General features: G+C 44.4%; 1 protein-coding gene across 1 annotated transcript in view; it reads right to left on the bottom strand.

Annotated features, from left to right (window-relative positions):
- Positions 1–10,351, bottom strand: part of LOC137536150 (protein unc-93 homolog B1-like) — a 53,863-nt gene extending 43,512 nt beyond the window's left edge. The window contains exons 1-2 of the mRNA XM_068258226.1: positions 10,266–10,351; positions 8,429–8,559 (exon numbers count right to left, since the gene is read on the bottom strand). Coding sequence (XP_068114327.1) covers positions 8,429–8,536 — 108 coding nt within the window. The 5' untranslated portion in view covers positions 8,537–8,559; positions 10,266–10,351. The remainder of the gene's footprint in view (positions 1–8,428; positions 8,560–10,265) is intronic.
- Between the last annotated feature and the right edge of the window lie 4,979 nt (positions 10,352–15,330).

Below are 15,330 nucleotides of genomic sequence, written 5' to 3'. Positions count from 1 at the left end.
AATTTGTCACCGACTAGTTTTGTGTGCCTGATGGATAATGTGGGAAATGTTGCGTGGTATAGAGGTGCGTACACACACTAAAATTCTGTCCCCCCTCCCCCGGGTCAGGACTCGATCCTTTGGTGACGGTTCAGGGCCTCATACAGGAACCGTATAGCGTGTACACGTCTTTAACCCTTTGGGGACCGGCTACCTAACCCCCTTTAAGGACCAGGCCATTTTACATGCGGCGGGCGCAATTTGGGGGGTCAGGCAGGCGGATCCCTGGTAGGGCTAGCTGGGCATGGTGTCCCCTCTGTGGCGAGGTGTCCCCTGTATTGCCAGCAGCTTTTACTCACCTCCCAGGCTCCAGTGATGAGCAGCTCTAGCCCCCTCCGCTCTGGCCGGCATCCTCGCTCACACTGCCGTTAAGTTCCAGGTTGCAGTCATCATCAAGCCGGTACCCGACACTTATGTCAGAGCAAGCCAGAGATGCCAGCCAGAGCGGAGAGCAGGGCCGGGCCAAGGCAGAGGCGAGAGAGGCTCCAGCCTCAGAGCGCAGTGTAGGAGGGGGCGCACAACTCACTCAGCTATCATTCCCCTATTGGCCTCTATTCATAAAACATTTAGGGAGAAAAAATTAGTGGAGGGAAAATTCCACATCGGTATTTTAGACTTCTGGGTGGTCATTCATAAAAATGTTTCCAGCTGCGATAGCAGTGAGGTGATTGTCACGGAACAGCCGTGAGAAACGAAAACGCAACCGCAATCGGGGTCCTGCCTCAATTGTCGTTGCGCTGCCAAATCAGAATCTCATGTCTGTGGATACCAGGCCGTCCAGCCTGGGGGGGTCTCTGCTGTCTTCATAGGAGATAGTTAGCAGAGTCTTTTCATGGAAACTGGCCCTGTGACTTGCTAATTTAGCCAGAGGTGTAAAACTCAGTTTGACCAAGCTGATCTCACTCAGATGCTAATTAAGACAGCCTTTGGGGAAGACAGGGAGAGCCCACAGCTTACACCTCAATGTGAATTGACTAGCAAATGGGGCTTCCTCCTGCTGACCAGACAAACTGTCTCCAGGAGTTAAAATGATAAAGCATGGGAATTGTGATTTCTGCCTATTTAAGGAAAACAGAGTATCACCCAGAGGTGGGAGGAGTGTATTCGGATCCATTGGAATTGGACCAACGTCTCGGTATACAAATCATAATCATACCTCCTTCGGTTAAGGAGTTATGGGCCCCTCGGTAACCATACGCCCTAACACCCGCACCCAAGGTATCATATTAATCGGTAGGTTCTGGGGATCGATAATATGTAATTATTATTTGTGTGCCGGCCGCGTAGGTCGGCCTAGGGAAAATGTCAGGGTTATGGGGCTGGTGAAAGCCCCTGCCCAGATGTGATTACCATAATCCGGCCCAGGGGCCGACTCTGGAAGTCCGCCTCTGAACTCAGCTCAGTTAAAAGAAATGAGCTGCCCGGGCAACTCAGTCCTCCACATTCCATCTATATGAGAACGGTCTGCTGCCAGCCAGAGGACACATGGTTGGCGGCCATCTTGCTGAACTCTTAACTTTGATCTGAAACAAAGGATTTTACCAAGGACTTTATGATTCTTCCCACAAAAAGGACATCTTTCCAGGAACTAAGTATTTTTTCTCCCTTTCTCTTATTTTTCACACTGGCTATTACTGTTTTAATAATTGTTGATTTGAATAATTGTCTGTATATATTAATTATTTATATTGCCCGTGAATAAAATACTTTATCAAAGTCATTCACTGTTCCGCTACCATGCTTATCAGCCGCACAACTGAACAAGACTTCTGAAGAGACGCTACTATTGTTGATATATAGACAGAATAGAGTGTGTTTAACTGTTTTTATTCGCAGGACCAGTCAGTCAGTCGGGTCCACTGGCCCATACCAGTGATGGTGGCAGTTATACCCTGAATTAGTGTGTATTTTGTAATTACCGTACCTCACAGGCTCCCTTCTGGTCGGACTGCTGCCCAAATTTCTGTCTGTTTCTGCGCAAAGATCGCGACCAAAGCTTGCATGGTCTGTGTGCTGAAACCGATTAGAAGGCAATTTGCGGTCTGACCACTAGGGCTCCTGTGACAGGCTGTCGGTAGGCTTGCTGAAACACAGAAGCTGGCAGAGTCCCTCAGTGTGCTGCTCTCTCTGCTGCTGCTTGGGAGGTCTGTCCCATTCACTTGCATGTATTCCGCACGCTTCTTGCTACATCCAAGGAAGCGGTATTTCCCGTCCGCATACCACTTCCTCTAATCTTTATGAATGGACATTTTGTTACTTTTTCTAGATAAATCTAGAAAATCACATCACAAGGCGGAATTTTATCACTCTGCTGGGGAATTGTAACTTTTCATGCGGAAACAGCTTTTATGAATGCACACTTTGCTAAATGGTCGGGAAAGTCAGCTGTTTTGAGCGGTAAACTTGCGGTAAAGTTTTATGAATAGAGGCCATTGTGTTTGAAGCATAGAGAAATAAGAAAAGGGGATAACTAGCCAGATAACTAGAGATTAAGGTGTTGGGGGGGGGGGGCCTCTTAGTCTAATAACAATCAGTGTGTGACGGCTGGGGTGGGAGGGATGGAGGGGCGCACTTTGGTGTCTCAGCCTTGGGTGCTGGAGGACCTTGTCCCGGCTCTGGCGGAGAGGAGCGGCGATCGGCGGGGGTATGTCAAGAAGGTGAGTGGATCCTCTTCTTCCTCTCCTACCGCCGCTGCTTTAATAGTGATCACTACGATACGCCGGCGATCGTAGTGATCACGTGATCAGGAGCCAATCGCGATGGCTCCTGATCACTGAGGGCAGATGTCAGCTGTCATATGACCGCTTAATCTCCCCTCTCAGGTGCGCACGATTGCCTTGGGAGTGAAAATGGCAGGTGGCATAAAATCTACACCGCATCAGGCTTAGATAGTCACAAGTGCGGCATAGGATTTACGCTCAGCGGCCCCCAAAAGGTTAAAAGTTAACTGCTCTTCTAGCTGCAATGAGCAGTAAAGAACATTTTTTTTTTCTAACAAATGAATTTCTACCTTTACCTAGAAGAGGAAATAATTAACAATTCTAACTAGTAACCCAAGTAAGGTAACAACTGTAGACATAAAACCTTAGTTACCTGAAATCTGAGGTTTGAGTTAGACGCATACATTGTGAAGCACAATAGTGTACTGTATTCAGCAGACAGCTTTTGGAATTTGTCCAGGGACTTTGTTATCCCTACTGCAGAGCTCCTTGTTTGTATTTTCATTAAATCTGTGCAGTACTGTTGCTATTTTAACCACTGATATTCGGTAATATTATGAAATTTGACCTTTGATTCATAGATAGAAGTAACTGTAATTACTAGGTGGCCTGACTGACCTGGACCAATTCTAAGACCGTGACTTTGTTTTTGTTGTGCTATAACCATCACACTAAAACTAAACTAAATTATTTTGTATTGTTTGTGATAATGTGTTTTAACTATTGTAACTACATTTATATATATCCGCGTATATCTTTTTTGTAGCATAATAATTATAGTGGTAGCTGCAGTGCAGCTGGGTCATAAGTGCCTTTCACTGTTCATACAGGTCAGCAGCAGCCCCATTGTGAAAACTATTGACTATTCAACAATATTGTTTATGTGTGTGCGTGGGGGGGGGGGGGGTAACTAATGTACCACATCCCAGCATTTAACCAACCATCACATTGTAAAAGGAATTTGATAAAAAAAGAGAGTGGTGGCTCTGCCAGGGGCATAGCAATAGTGGATCCAGAGGTTGTGACCGCGCCAGGACATTTGGACCAAAAGGGCCCTGCCTCAACCATAGTATTAGCTCTTCAATGGTGCTGTGCTGGTAATGATCACTTCTATACATGCTATAAATAGTGGTAACCATTAACATACAGGTCCGCTCCTCTGCTTATACCTCTCATACCGTGAATGTACTTGGCAGGTTTTGTTGTGCCATATGAAGAATGCTTCCGGGCCTAATGTAAAACGTGCACTGGGGTCCAAAGCTCCTTAGCTATGCCATTGTCTGCCGCCCTAGTAGTTTTGTGCTGTTCAACACAACCTCATAAAATAAACACAGCCCAATCAATAAAAATGCACCACTGCTCCCAATAATGTTTTGTATTGATCCATTTTCTAAAATCAACTGGTTTATCGATTGGCAAGCTGGCAGCAAATACATTTCTGGCTAATTCAGTCAATCTTATGCTGGGAATACACAGCTCGATTCTGAGCTGATAAGATGGCTCGATAGATAATTTCCGACATGTCTTCTCATTGAAGTGAATTGAAAAAAAAAGATAAGAAAAATGAGTGGAAGATAAGAGAATTGAGCGGGCAAAACGATTGGGCACAGAATCGATCGCCAGAATCGACCCGTGTATTTCCAGCATTACTCCCTATGTGGGGGCAGGCATATAATATTAGCTGTGGTAAGTGATTAACCTCAACCTGATTTGATCATTTGCACTAGATCAGATCTCAGGAGGCAACTCATCTAATACCACTCACTCCATTGCAGCCTTGTGTTTGTTTCAGTACTATACTAGGCTAGTCCATCCATGTCATACCAGTCTGAAAGCAACCTTTATCTTATTCAAGAAGAGAAAAAAATCTGAGCCAGGAAATGATAGACTTGTTAGCTTAACTCAAGGTGTGCGTAAACTGTTTGAATGTATCCTAAGGTACGCTATACAAAATTATAACGCGCAGACAAATCTCATGTTACATCATCAGCATAGGATTATTAAAGGCAAGTCAGTCTCACCAACATGCTCAGCTTTTATGAAGGGGTGAATGCACATTTACGGTAGATCTTGGGAAAGCTAGATAGATGTAGTGTACTTAAAGTGTACCACAGCTTAATAATGAAAAAGATTTTATAAATACCTGGGGCTTCCTCCAGTTCCATCTGCTCCGATCGCTCCCTTTGTTCCAAAAGCAAAGTTTCAGTGAAGTGCATTCAAACGACATTAGAGTTATTAGCTTTTGCCACTAGGGTCTTACCTATAGGGAGAGTATTTTCCAGATGTCTGGCTTTGCTAATTTTGGGAAAAGGAGTAATTGTGCCATACTCGAATTCCTCAGGAAGTCAGAGAAGAACTATTAATTTGGAAACATTTTCTGAAATCATTTATTGGGCGGTCTATGTGGCAGGATGATTTTATAGTGGATTCTGATTTTCTACTAGTTACGGATGGGGCTGGTTCGGTCGGGTTTGGGGCCTTTTGAAATGGCAAATGGTGTGCTGAAACCTGGGCAGAGTCGTGGATAGATAGTGGTGCCACCAGATCTAAAGTTTTGTTGGAACTTTTCCTGGTTTTAGTTTCCACCCCGTTAAAGGGCCAGTTTTTTAGGAACAAACGTATACTTATTCAGACAGACAACAAAGGGCTGGTATTTGCCATTAACTGCCTGTCTTCACAGTCTCCTTTGGTTACTCCCTTAGACATTTGGTGTTGTTGTGTTTAAAATTGAACATTTGGTTAAAAGCGAAACATTTGCCTGGCAAGAACAATACAGTGGCTGATGCCCTATCCCATCAAAACTACATGGTGAGGCATGTTACTTGCTTACTACATGGCGAGGCATGCCTGGCTCACCTGTGGAGCCTGATACGGTAATCATAACCGAAAACATCAAGAGGTTGGTGGATTTTGCTACTTGGTCAGCCTATTCAGATTTGTGGGAGCTTTGGAAGTCTTTTTGTCTTCATCATAATTCCTCTTTTTTGAGTTGGAGAAGTGGTCTTATGCTTTATTTTCAATAGGGTTAGCCATGGGGTGTCTTTTGGGTCCCTTTTCCTTTCCATTGTCTCGCGGGCATATCCTTCTTTCATAAACTACATGGGTCCGCTCCTAATAATGATAATTTTTGGTGAAGTAATTTCTCAAAAAAACAGTTTCAAACTGCTTTTTGTTTGGTGTACTTTGCAGCTTTGCCCATTTCTGAACTGGTTTCTCCAGCTAGGTGGAAACTTTCCCCTTTATTGGCTGATGATGTGGTTCTCTAGAGTGGGCAAGTATGGGTTTTTGTTCGCAAATCAAAAACTAATCAGGTGGGTAGGGATGTCTGGCTCTGCTTGAATGCTCGTCCTGGGTCCAAGTTGTGTCCTCTTCATGTGTTGTCCTCTTTTATTTTTGTCTGTCCTCAAGCTAATTCCTTTCTAGCTCACGCGGATGGTCTTCCACTAAAGAAAATTTCAATTCTCGTCTGTTTTCAAGTTTTGTTTGTCTCAGTGTTTCAATTCTCGTCTGTTTTCAAGTTTTGTTTGTCTCACCGTTTTTCATCTCAATCCTTTCACATAGGGGCTGGTACAGAAGCAGCCAGGATTGGTCTGGGTGAGGATGTTATAAAAAGGTTGGGGCATTGAGAATCCTCCCGTTTTATGCTCTACATTAGACCGGGTTTAATTTTGTACTCATTTTGTGTTTTGTTTTACAGATTGTAGGTGGAGAATAGTTAGGATTCGTAGGCATTTGTTTGGGGTTTTTAGGCCCATAGAGGGAAAGACATTCTGTTAACCTGGATTTGCCTGCCCATTCGCTTTTGGTAAATGGAAAGGTATTAGTGGTATGTGTTGGGGTCCGTTATCGGATTTTGGTAATGACTGTTTGCCCAGGGAGCAGCCTCCAGACATTTTGGTGCTACATTTGGTAGGGAATGATTTGGTTAAAAAGAAGACTTTGGCCCTTATGGAAGAAATTACTTTGGATCTAGCCTACTGGCATTAGCAACTTCCAGATACAATTCTGTGTTTTTTTCTGAGCTGATTCCTTGGCTAAAATGGTTTCGGTTTATGGATTTGAACTTCCTTGCCAAAATTTGGAAGAGGGTGAATCGTAAGTTGTGCAAATGTATGCCTTCCTTGGGTGGTGTGTCCTGGGGTGGGGATTTGAAACTTACCTCGTTCACCGATGTCCTGCATTGCGTCTCCATGGCAACAGGGCGTCGCATGGCGTGACATCAGGAAGCAAAAGCGTGTCATGTGATGCCCTGTTGCCATGGATATGCAACGCAGGACATTGATGAAGAAGGTGAGTTTCAAATCCCCCACTGCCCGCTCACAGCTTTTCACAGAGGGAGGGGGGTTGGAAACTTCAGTCACACATAAAGTTTGCACACGCCTGAGCTAACCCCATCCCCCCACCGCTCCTCTTCCCCTGTACATGTGAGCTGAGTTCTGCTGGAGGGAGGACAGAGAATAGACTGCAGTGTCATGGTTGCAGGCGAATAACGTGAAGTGAGGAGCCATAAGCTGCAAGTGTGTATATGCAATGTGTGAGAAACATGTCTGTACATGCTAGAGGAGATTGCTAAGCAGTGTCCCTACATTGTATGACTCAGTGTCCCATATAGTTTATTCCCAGTATTTTAGCAACAATCCCACATATTGCATCTATTACTTTACTGGCTCCTGGTTCAGCGGCGTTTGTCCCGCTATGTGTACGTGCGTGCTAAGCTGCAGATTTATCTATGGTGCCAATCCTGCAAGTGTCTGCTACTCCTTTTACTGACCTCATGCCTCATTACACAGATACTCCAGTGCCTTGATCTTAGCTGGTCTGCGATTCCTGCTTATTCTTTTTGTCTCTGCTGGGGTGATCCTAGTGGTCACAACCTGGTGGCCACTTGCAGCAAAGTAGTCCGTTGCACACTAGGGTTAGCGGCCTATCGTCCCTTGCGGAGAACTCTCATGAGGACCAGTGGTCACTTAGGTTTTTCCTAATGACTGTAACAGCAACTAACAACCAGATAGAGACTACGAGAGATCCACCCTCTATGGATGACCTATAGACCCAGATTGCCAAACTTTGCATCAAGTACAAGAAGCCCATCAGAGGCCTGAGAAAAGGCTTCAGAGCATCTCTATGCCATCTCCTGCTCCAGCCACTACTTTTCCTACTGCAACAGCATACGCTTTTGAACCTAAACTCCTGTTGCCTGATTGTTTTAGTGGGGATCAGAGAAAGTTCCATCAGTTCAAAAGTACCTGCCAACTTTACTTGAGGCATCTTGTGCCCAGCACCCACCGCACCACCACACTTCACCTGAAGTGTATGTGACTTTTTATGACACTTTGTATGTGTATCATGTCTGATCTTTAATGATGGAATAAAGCACCTGTAGTGCCGATTGACTCCGCCTCCTTCTCATTTATGTACAACTTTACTTGACACTGCGTCATAGCAGCTATACTGAGGGGTCCAATCTTTTCTCACTCTATTCAAAACAGAAAAAAAAAGGATTTGCCTGGTGTTCTGCTTTAAGGTCTGACATGTGCTTTATCTAACTGTAAAGAAGCATACAGAGTTTGTCTCTAATATATTTATATACAGTTTAACTGGTAGCGAGAAGAATCTGTTAATGCAGAGAATAGTCGTAAAACGTATACAATTGTAAAGTCACACCATACCTGTTCATTAGCACCATCCAGGTCTGGGTTTTCCTGCTGCATGGGTAGTGCTCCAGCTCCGTCAGCTGCTATCCCATTAATGGAAGCATCCTGATATAACTGAGCCATTGTTTGTCCCACTGACTCCCCTCCTAAAAAAGCAAGCAACACATCAATATTGTGGCACAGAAAGCATTGCATCTTTGCTGTCTGCTTAATGACCACACATGCAGCAATTGTTTCAGGCATTTTGGGGAAAATTAACCACTCTTATATAGTATGAGTGTACTCCCAGGCAACCTTTTGTTAGACGTTTTCATGGCCTAATTAAAGACACCAAGCATGTGTTATCTAGTTTAGACTCTGTAGAGGGGTACTCATGTTATAGATGGGGAACACATGATGTAAAAGCTCTTTATTCCTCAATACCACACAGGCTAGCACAGCAATTGACTTCCTCAAATTATTGGCTACAGTTCATGCATTCAATATTCAGGTGGCCATGGAATTCCTGCTTTCTCATAATTCCTTTTTTTTTTTTCCGATGGAGTGGTTCTTTCTCCAAACATGCAGAGCTGCCGTATCTTATCCTTAAATCTCCAACTCTATCCTTACCAAAACCTACAGGAAGCCCTGTGCTTAGAATGTGATACTGTAGGCCTTCAGCTGCCATCCCTAAAACACTGTTAGAGGAATCCCATTGGGGAATTAGAGCTCAGAGGAACTGCTCAAACGGATCGGTTCACAGCACAGGAATTCTCAGATTTGTAAACCCAACTTGCACAAGGTGGTTATCCTGGTTGGATGCTGCAAAAGGCCCAGGAGGTGGCGCTGCCAAAATGCACTCTGTGACATGGCACCACTCACAGGAATAGAAGAGGAAAGGCTCTGAATTCTGTAGAGGCATTCCTGTCCCCTCTCAGTTCTCTCGTTCTAGCAATCTCACCCCTGTAAATGCTACTCAACCAACAGGAGCATTCGTGTCCCTGAGTATTCCCGAAGACGGGCCACTCTGTACTGCATATGCGTGAGTGCCCATAAGTGCGCATTTGCACATGCGCAGGTACGGAGCTACCTATCTTTCTGAGCGCCCAGGGACATGAAGTCACTGCGCCACTATCCCATCTATTCACATTGCCACTGATCTGAGGTCTGGGTGTCAGTGGTGGCCATACAGACATGACAGCCCTAGCAGCATGGGAGGCCCCTGCTGTGGGTGAGGCCCCAAGCAGCTGCTTGGTTCGTCTGGGCCAACCGGTGACCCTGTAGCAATGCTATGTATAACATGTCCAATGCAATGGAAACAACAGAGACTCTGTGAACAAGGGGGTCATAATATGGTTGGTGTCAGCACATCTGCTGTTGCCATGCAATGGATTGAGTCTTACACAAGCAAGCATGAATCAAACCACTCATTTTCAAAAGCAGAGCATTAAAAAACAGCCCTGAAGCTTTGCTTGAGTACAGAGTAGACTCTGCGTAGTATGCAGAGGAAATCAGTAAACTAATTTTAATTCTCTATTAAGATAAGCTGGTGTTTCAATAAAACTTTATCAACTACTAGGTTGCATACGGAGTCACATAATAATTTGGCTGTAGCAAATCAGAATTTTTCAAGTACGGTACTCTACCCAAGAAATCACAATATTCCCTGTTCAACAAAAAACAAGCAGACTTGAAACAAGATTGCGGTAGCTATATTCACACAATGTGCTGCAGATAACTTGTAACCAGAGCTCCGTGAGGACAAACACTCCCCCCAGCCCCCAGCATGTGCTGTAGAGGAGTCCTTATTGTAACTGCACTAAATCACAATCATGTTATGTATTGCAATCAGACATTTATCAAAGAAATATACCTGTTATAATTCAGAATAAGATCTCTTGTTCTGTTGCTTCTTCCTCCTAGAGAAAGAGGAAGCTAAAAAGGAGGAGGAGATGACTGTCAGCTGCTGGGGAAGGCGTGCACACAGCAAGTGGGAAAACCCGAGATCAGAGCAGCTGTATCATTCAGACTGATTCTAAACACGTTTCTCATAAACCATCCAGCCTTATTGTTTTTTTTAGCATAGCGTCTAATAGCTTGCCCAACAATCAAAAAAATACTAAAAATAAAGTAAGGGTTATATCAAAGTTAAGGTAGTCTCAATGATATTTATTGCTTAAAAGACTGCTAAAAAGTTAAGACAAGGAAATATACTGTAACATACTACTCCAAGTTTTCTCCTAGGTGAAATTTTCACCCTTTATCAATAAAACACCTTTTAATGTCAACAGCAAGCAAGGAAATACTCAGACTACTTTTGTCAGTACTGTACTTCTTTGCCTGCTTTTTAGTACTTGTTCAATTGCAGAGTGCTGAAAAGTTATTTTAAAATTATCTCCTTGGAGAAAACTTGAATTGAGAGAAAGTGAATTGAATAAGGGCCCTAATGTCTTCTACCTTCTATACTAGACACTGAGCTCAACAAAGACCTAATCAAGTTTCACATCCTGTACACTGTTCCCCTTTTGCTATTTATAGCTGGTGAACTGATGCATATTAAAATGTCCTTTGGATTAAAAGATATTACTTTTACAAAACTTTGTGTTTTTTTTCTACCACACACACTTTTTTTTAATCTAATGTTATTAAAAATTGCCCTTTTTTTTTTTTTTTTTTGCAAGGTACAAGTTTATCGCAAGATTTTTAAAGGGACACTTAAGTCAAACCAAAAAAATGAGTTTTACTCACCTAGGGCTTCCAATAGCCCCCTGCAGCTGTCCGGTGCCCTCGCCGTCTCCCTCCGATCCTCCTGGCCCCGCCGGCAGCCACTTCCTGTTTCGGTGACAGGAGCTGACAGGCTGGGGACGCGAGTGATTCTTCGCGTTCCCAGACACATTAGCACCCTCTATGCTGCTATATGGTATATGATATAGGCTATAGCAGCATAGATGGCGCTATTGTGGCCAGGAACGCGAAGAATCACTCGCGTCCCCAGCCTGTCAGCTCCTGTCACCGAAACAGGAAGTGGCTGCCGGCGGGGGCAGGAGGATCGGAGGGAGACGACGAGGGCACCGGACAGCCGCATGGGGGCTATTGGAAGTCCCAGGTGAGTAAAACTCATTTTTTTTTTTGACTTAAGTGTCCCTTTAACACACCATTAAGCTATCTGGGAAATTCTCAACTCACATTGGCATATCCTGGCAGCAGACCCATATCTGAGAGAAACCTTTGATAATGGCATGCATTGTATATACAGTATAGGGGGACTAAAGCCATATAAAATGATGTGGCACTGAGCAAAGCAAGAAACAGGACCTACGACTAATAAAGGACAAGCAAGCAGGTATTTATAACTACAAATAGTGCAAATGCTGTAGTTTCACACAATAAGAAATCATTCTTCTCTGTGGTTACACAAAATAATCTTTTACAATTGAGACCTCCATTATTCATCTCATACAGTGCTCCTCCAAGGGCCATCTTCTGTTCCGCATGGACTGAAATAAGACTTTCTGCCTGGCTCAGGGTAGCTTAAGAGCTGGCTAGACAGCTTCTGGCTAGCTCCGGCTGACTGCCTAGATGGATTCTGGGTGGCTGGTCATTGGCTGACTGGTTGGCTTCTGGCTGACTCAGCTTGGCTGGACAGCTTCTGGATGCGTGGAGAGCTATTGGCTGGTTGGACCGGCTACAGAAGGCTTCTGGATGTCTGGACTGTCTAGAGGGCTTCTGTCTGGCTTGAAGGCTCTTGGCTGGCTGGATGTCTTGTAGTGTTTGCACCGAGTGCATGTGGTGTGTCTTGCAACCCCAGGCAGCATGCAAGGAGGTGGAGCTTGCATCAGTGCTCTGTTGCTCCACTTTGTAGAAGCAAAGCTTCGCAGCGTAGTAGCGTTAGCAGTGTTGGCACACTCAAAATGATCAGGAAGCTTTTGCAATCCCTGCAGCTGGTTGATTTTTGGGGATTTTCTAACCCATCTCGATAGATTTATTCAGACAAATTGACTCTGAAATTGGAATTACATCTATATCCGATCATGCCCCAGTGCATGCACTGCCAAAGTGGTCACAAGAGACCACACTATGCATGGAGCATTCTCCACCTCCTTTTATTACTCTTATTTGTGCCTGCCATGACGTCCCTACTGATGGTCCACCCAGGTATGTGATTTATATTGTTCCTCTAATTTTTTCACTCCTCATTACTATTTACGCAGCTCTAAGCTTAGATCACTTAATATATGGCAATTATTGTTATAGTATTATTATTAATTTATAAAGCGTCAGCATATTCTGTGGCACTGTACAAAGTAAATACAGACCCACCATTCAAATAAAATGCACCTGTCTACCATTGGAGGATGTTGGTTTCCGTAATAGCTTGCATGCAACTTATTAAGTATTCGCCCCTCCCACTGCGAAGAAGTCATCCCCCATGGGAGGGGCCCTAACACTAACTAATCCTAAATTATGCATATGCATAGCCTGGATGCGCTACCAAGTAAAAATTTAAAATTTTTTAAGCGCATCACCAGGCCGCCTCCGAATGGCCACCAGAGGCACGCTGAGCCCCCCCAAGAAACTACAAACGCACCTTTGTAGCGCACCAAGTAAAAATTCAAAATTGCGCAAAGGTGGATCAGCGCATCACCAGGCCGCCTCCGAATGGCAACCAGAGGTGCGCTGAGCCCCTCCAAGAAACTACAAATGCACCTTTGTAGCGCACCCAGGCTATGCATAATTTAGGATTAGTTAGTGTTAGGGCCCCTCCCATGGGGGATGACTTCTCCGCAGTGGGAGGGACGAGTACTTAATAAGTTGCATGCAAGCTATTACGGTTTTTAAGTAGCGCTGTTCCTTTCCTTCGCTATGTACAAATGTAAGTAACTTTGGTCATTGCTTATTGATGTTTATGCAGAGCTTCTGTTTGGTTTCAAGGTGCGTTTGTAGTTTCTTGGGGGGGCTCAGCGCACCTCTGATTGGTGGCCATTCAGGGGCGGCATGGTGATGCACTGATCCACCTTTGCACAATACTGTACAAAGTAAGAAACAAGCATGGGGTACATAATACTACATTTTCTTTAGACCAACAGGGAAGAAATGGCAGAGCATCTGAAAATCAGGCCGCATCTGGGTGACTACTAACAGAGGTGTGCAGAGCCCCCTAGAGGCAACATACACACCTTGTATTCAAATAGATGCTAACAACTATGCACTCGAGCCCTAATCTCTGGAAAAAAAAAAAAAACAGAATGCAAACATAAAATATAAAAATGGGAGCAGCTAGACATAAGGTAAACTTACACTTTTAGACAGCAGGGAGAGCTGGCAGCACTTCCCAAAACAAGCTGCATCTAAATGACTAACAGCATAGGTATGCATAGCCTAATTATAGGCAGGATACACATACATCTTGCATTTAAAACAGATGCACCAAATTAACATTAATAGAGGATTTTAGCTTCCAGGACAGTAATAACACAAACAATGGTAAACACCAAATATAAACATTGGTACAAAATACAGGATTGGTAGACATAGTAATTACAGTGACAGATGTTACATGATGAATAAAATGTACACGTTACAAGACACAAAATGAATAACAAATTCCAAGACAAAGAAAGGGTGAGAGAGCCCTGTCTTTGTGAGCTTACAATCTAAAGGAATGGGGCAGGCGGTGGGGTATATACAATATGCATACCTAGATGCCGTGTGTTTTTAGGTTACCTAGTAAGGAATACAACTTGAGTTTGAAGGGGAATAGCTTAAAGGGACTCAGTCCTGACCAAAATGAAAAAGAATGAAGGAGAATTGTGCCCTCTATGTATCTCTCCAGCGACCACAAAATATAAGACCTCCCCGAAAATAAGCCCTAGCACATATTTTTAAAGGATACATCCAAGGATAAATCAAAATCCACTTACCTGGGGCTTCCTCCAGCCCCTGGCAGCTGTCCGGTGCCCTCGCCGCAACTCTTCTCACTGCCGGTGTCCTCCGCTGAAGAAGCCGACCTCGCCAGGTCGGCTTCATGTGCGCTCCACGGTGCGGGTCACGTGGTGTAGCCGACGTCATCAGGTCTCTACTGCGCCGGCGAACTACTAAGACCTGATGACGTCAGCTACACCACGTGACCCACGCCGTGGAGCGCACATGAAGCTGACCCGAAAGCCGACCTGGCGAGATCGGCTTCTTCAGCGGAGGCCACCGGCAGTGAGCAGAGCTGCGGGGAGGGCACAGGACAGCTGCCAGGGGCTGGAGGAAGCCCCAGGTAAGTGGATTTTTATTTTACCTTGGACCTCTCCTTTAAGAAAAAATGTATATAAGACAGTGTCTTATTTTCCGGGAAACACGGTATGTAACTCTTGCTGAGTTCCTTCCATGATAAAGACCAGGTGAGCTGGTAATGTTCAGGTGGCGGAGCCAATGTCTGTCTCACCCAGTGTGGCAATATTAGCATAGATGAGGGACAAGGGGTATATGTTTTAACTTTTACTACAAATATATAAGCACTGATATAAATGATATGTAGCACTAGGCAAATTTTAAATTACACATGCATCAAGAGTGTTACATTAATAACTAAATTGGTCGTTAACCTTTGTGTAGGGCAGGGTGATAAGCCTGGCCTTTTTCTGCCAGAAACCACTGCACAGGTGATGTTAACGTACCATAGTAATGTAACTGCATCGCATTGCGATATCGGCTTAACTCAATGGATGCAGTGAAAGAAGCTTAAAGGAAATCTTAAGTGACAGTAAGAAGTTTGGTTTAACTTCTTCCAGCCCCCAAGTCCCTCGCTGCCCTCCTGGTCTGCTCCGTTGTGCCGCTGTCAGCCTCAGTACAGTCCGCAACTGAGCCAGACCTCCTAGATCATGTTTGGAGACATTCTACAGATGCTCAGTTGTAGGCTTTAAGAACTACACATGCGCAGAGCGCTCCCA

The sequence above is a fragment of the Hyperolius riggenbachi genome, chromosome 10, assembly GCF_040937935.1.
Source record: "Hyperolius riggenbachi isolate aHypRig1 chromosome 10, aHypRig1.pri, whole genome shotgun sequence".
Taxonomy (NCBI): Eukaryota; Metazoa; Chordata; class Amphibia; order Anura; family Hyperoliidae; genus Hyperolius; species Hyperolius riggenbachi.
This window is presented reverse-complemented; position numbering and strand designations above follow the sequence as displayed.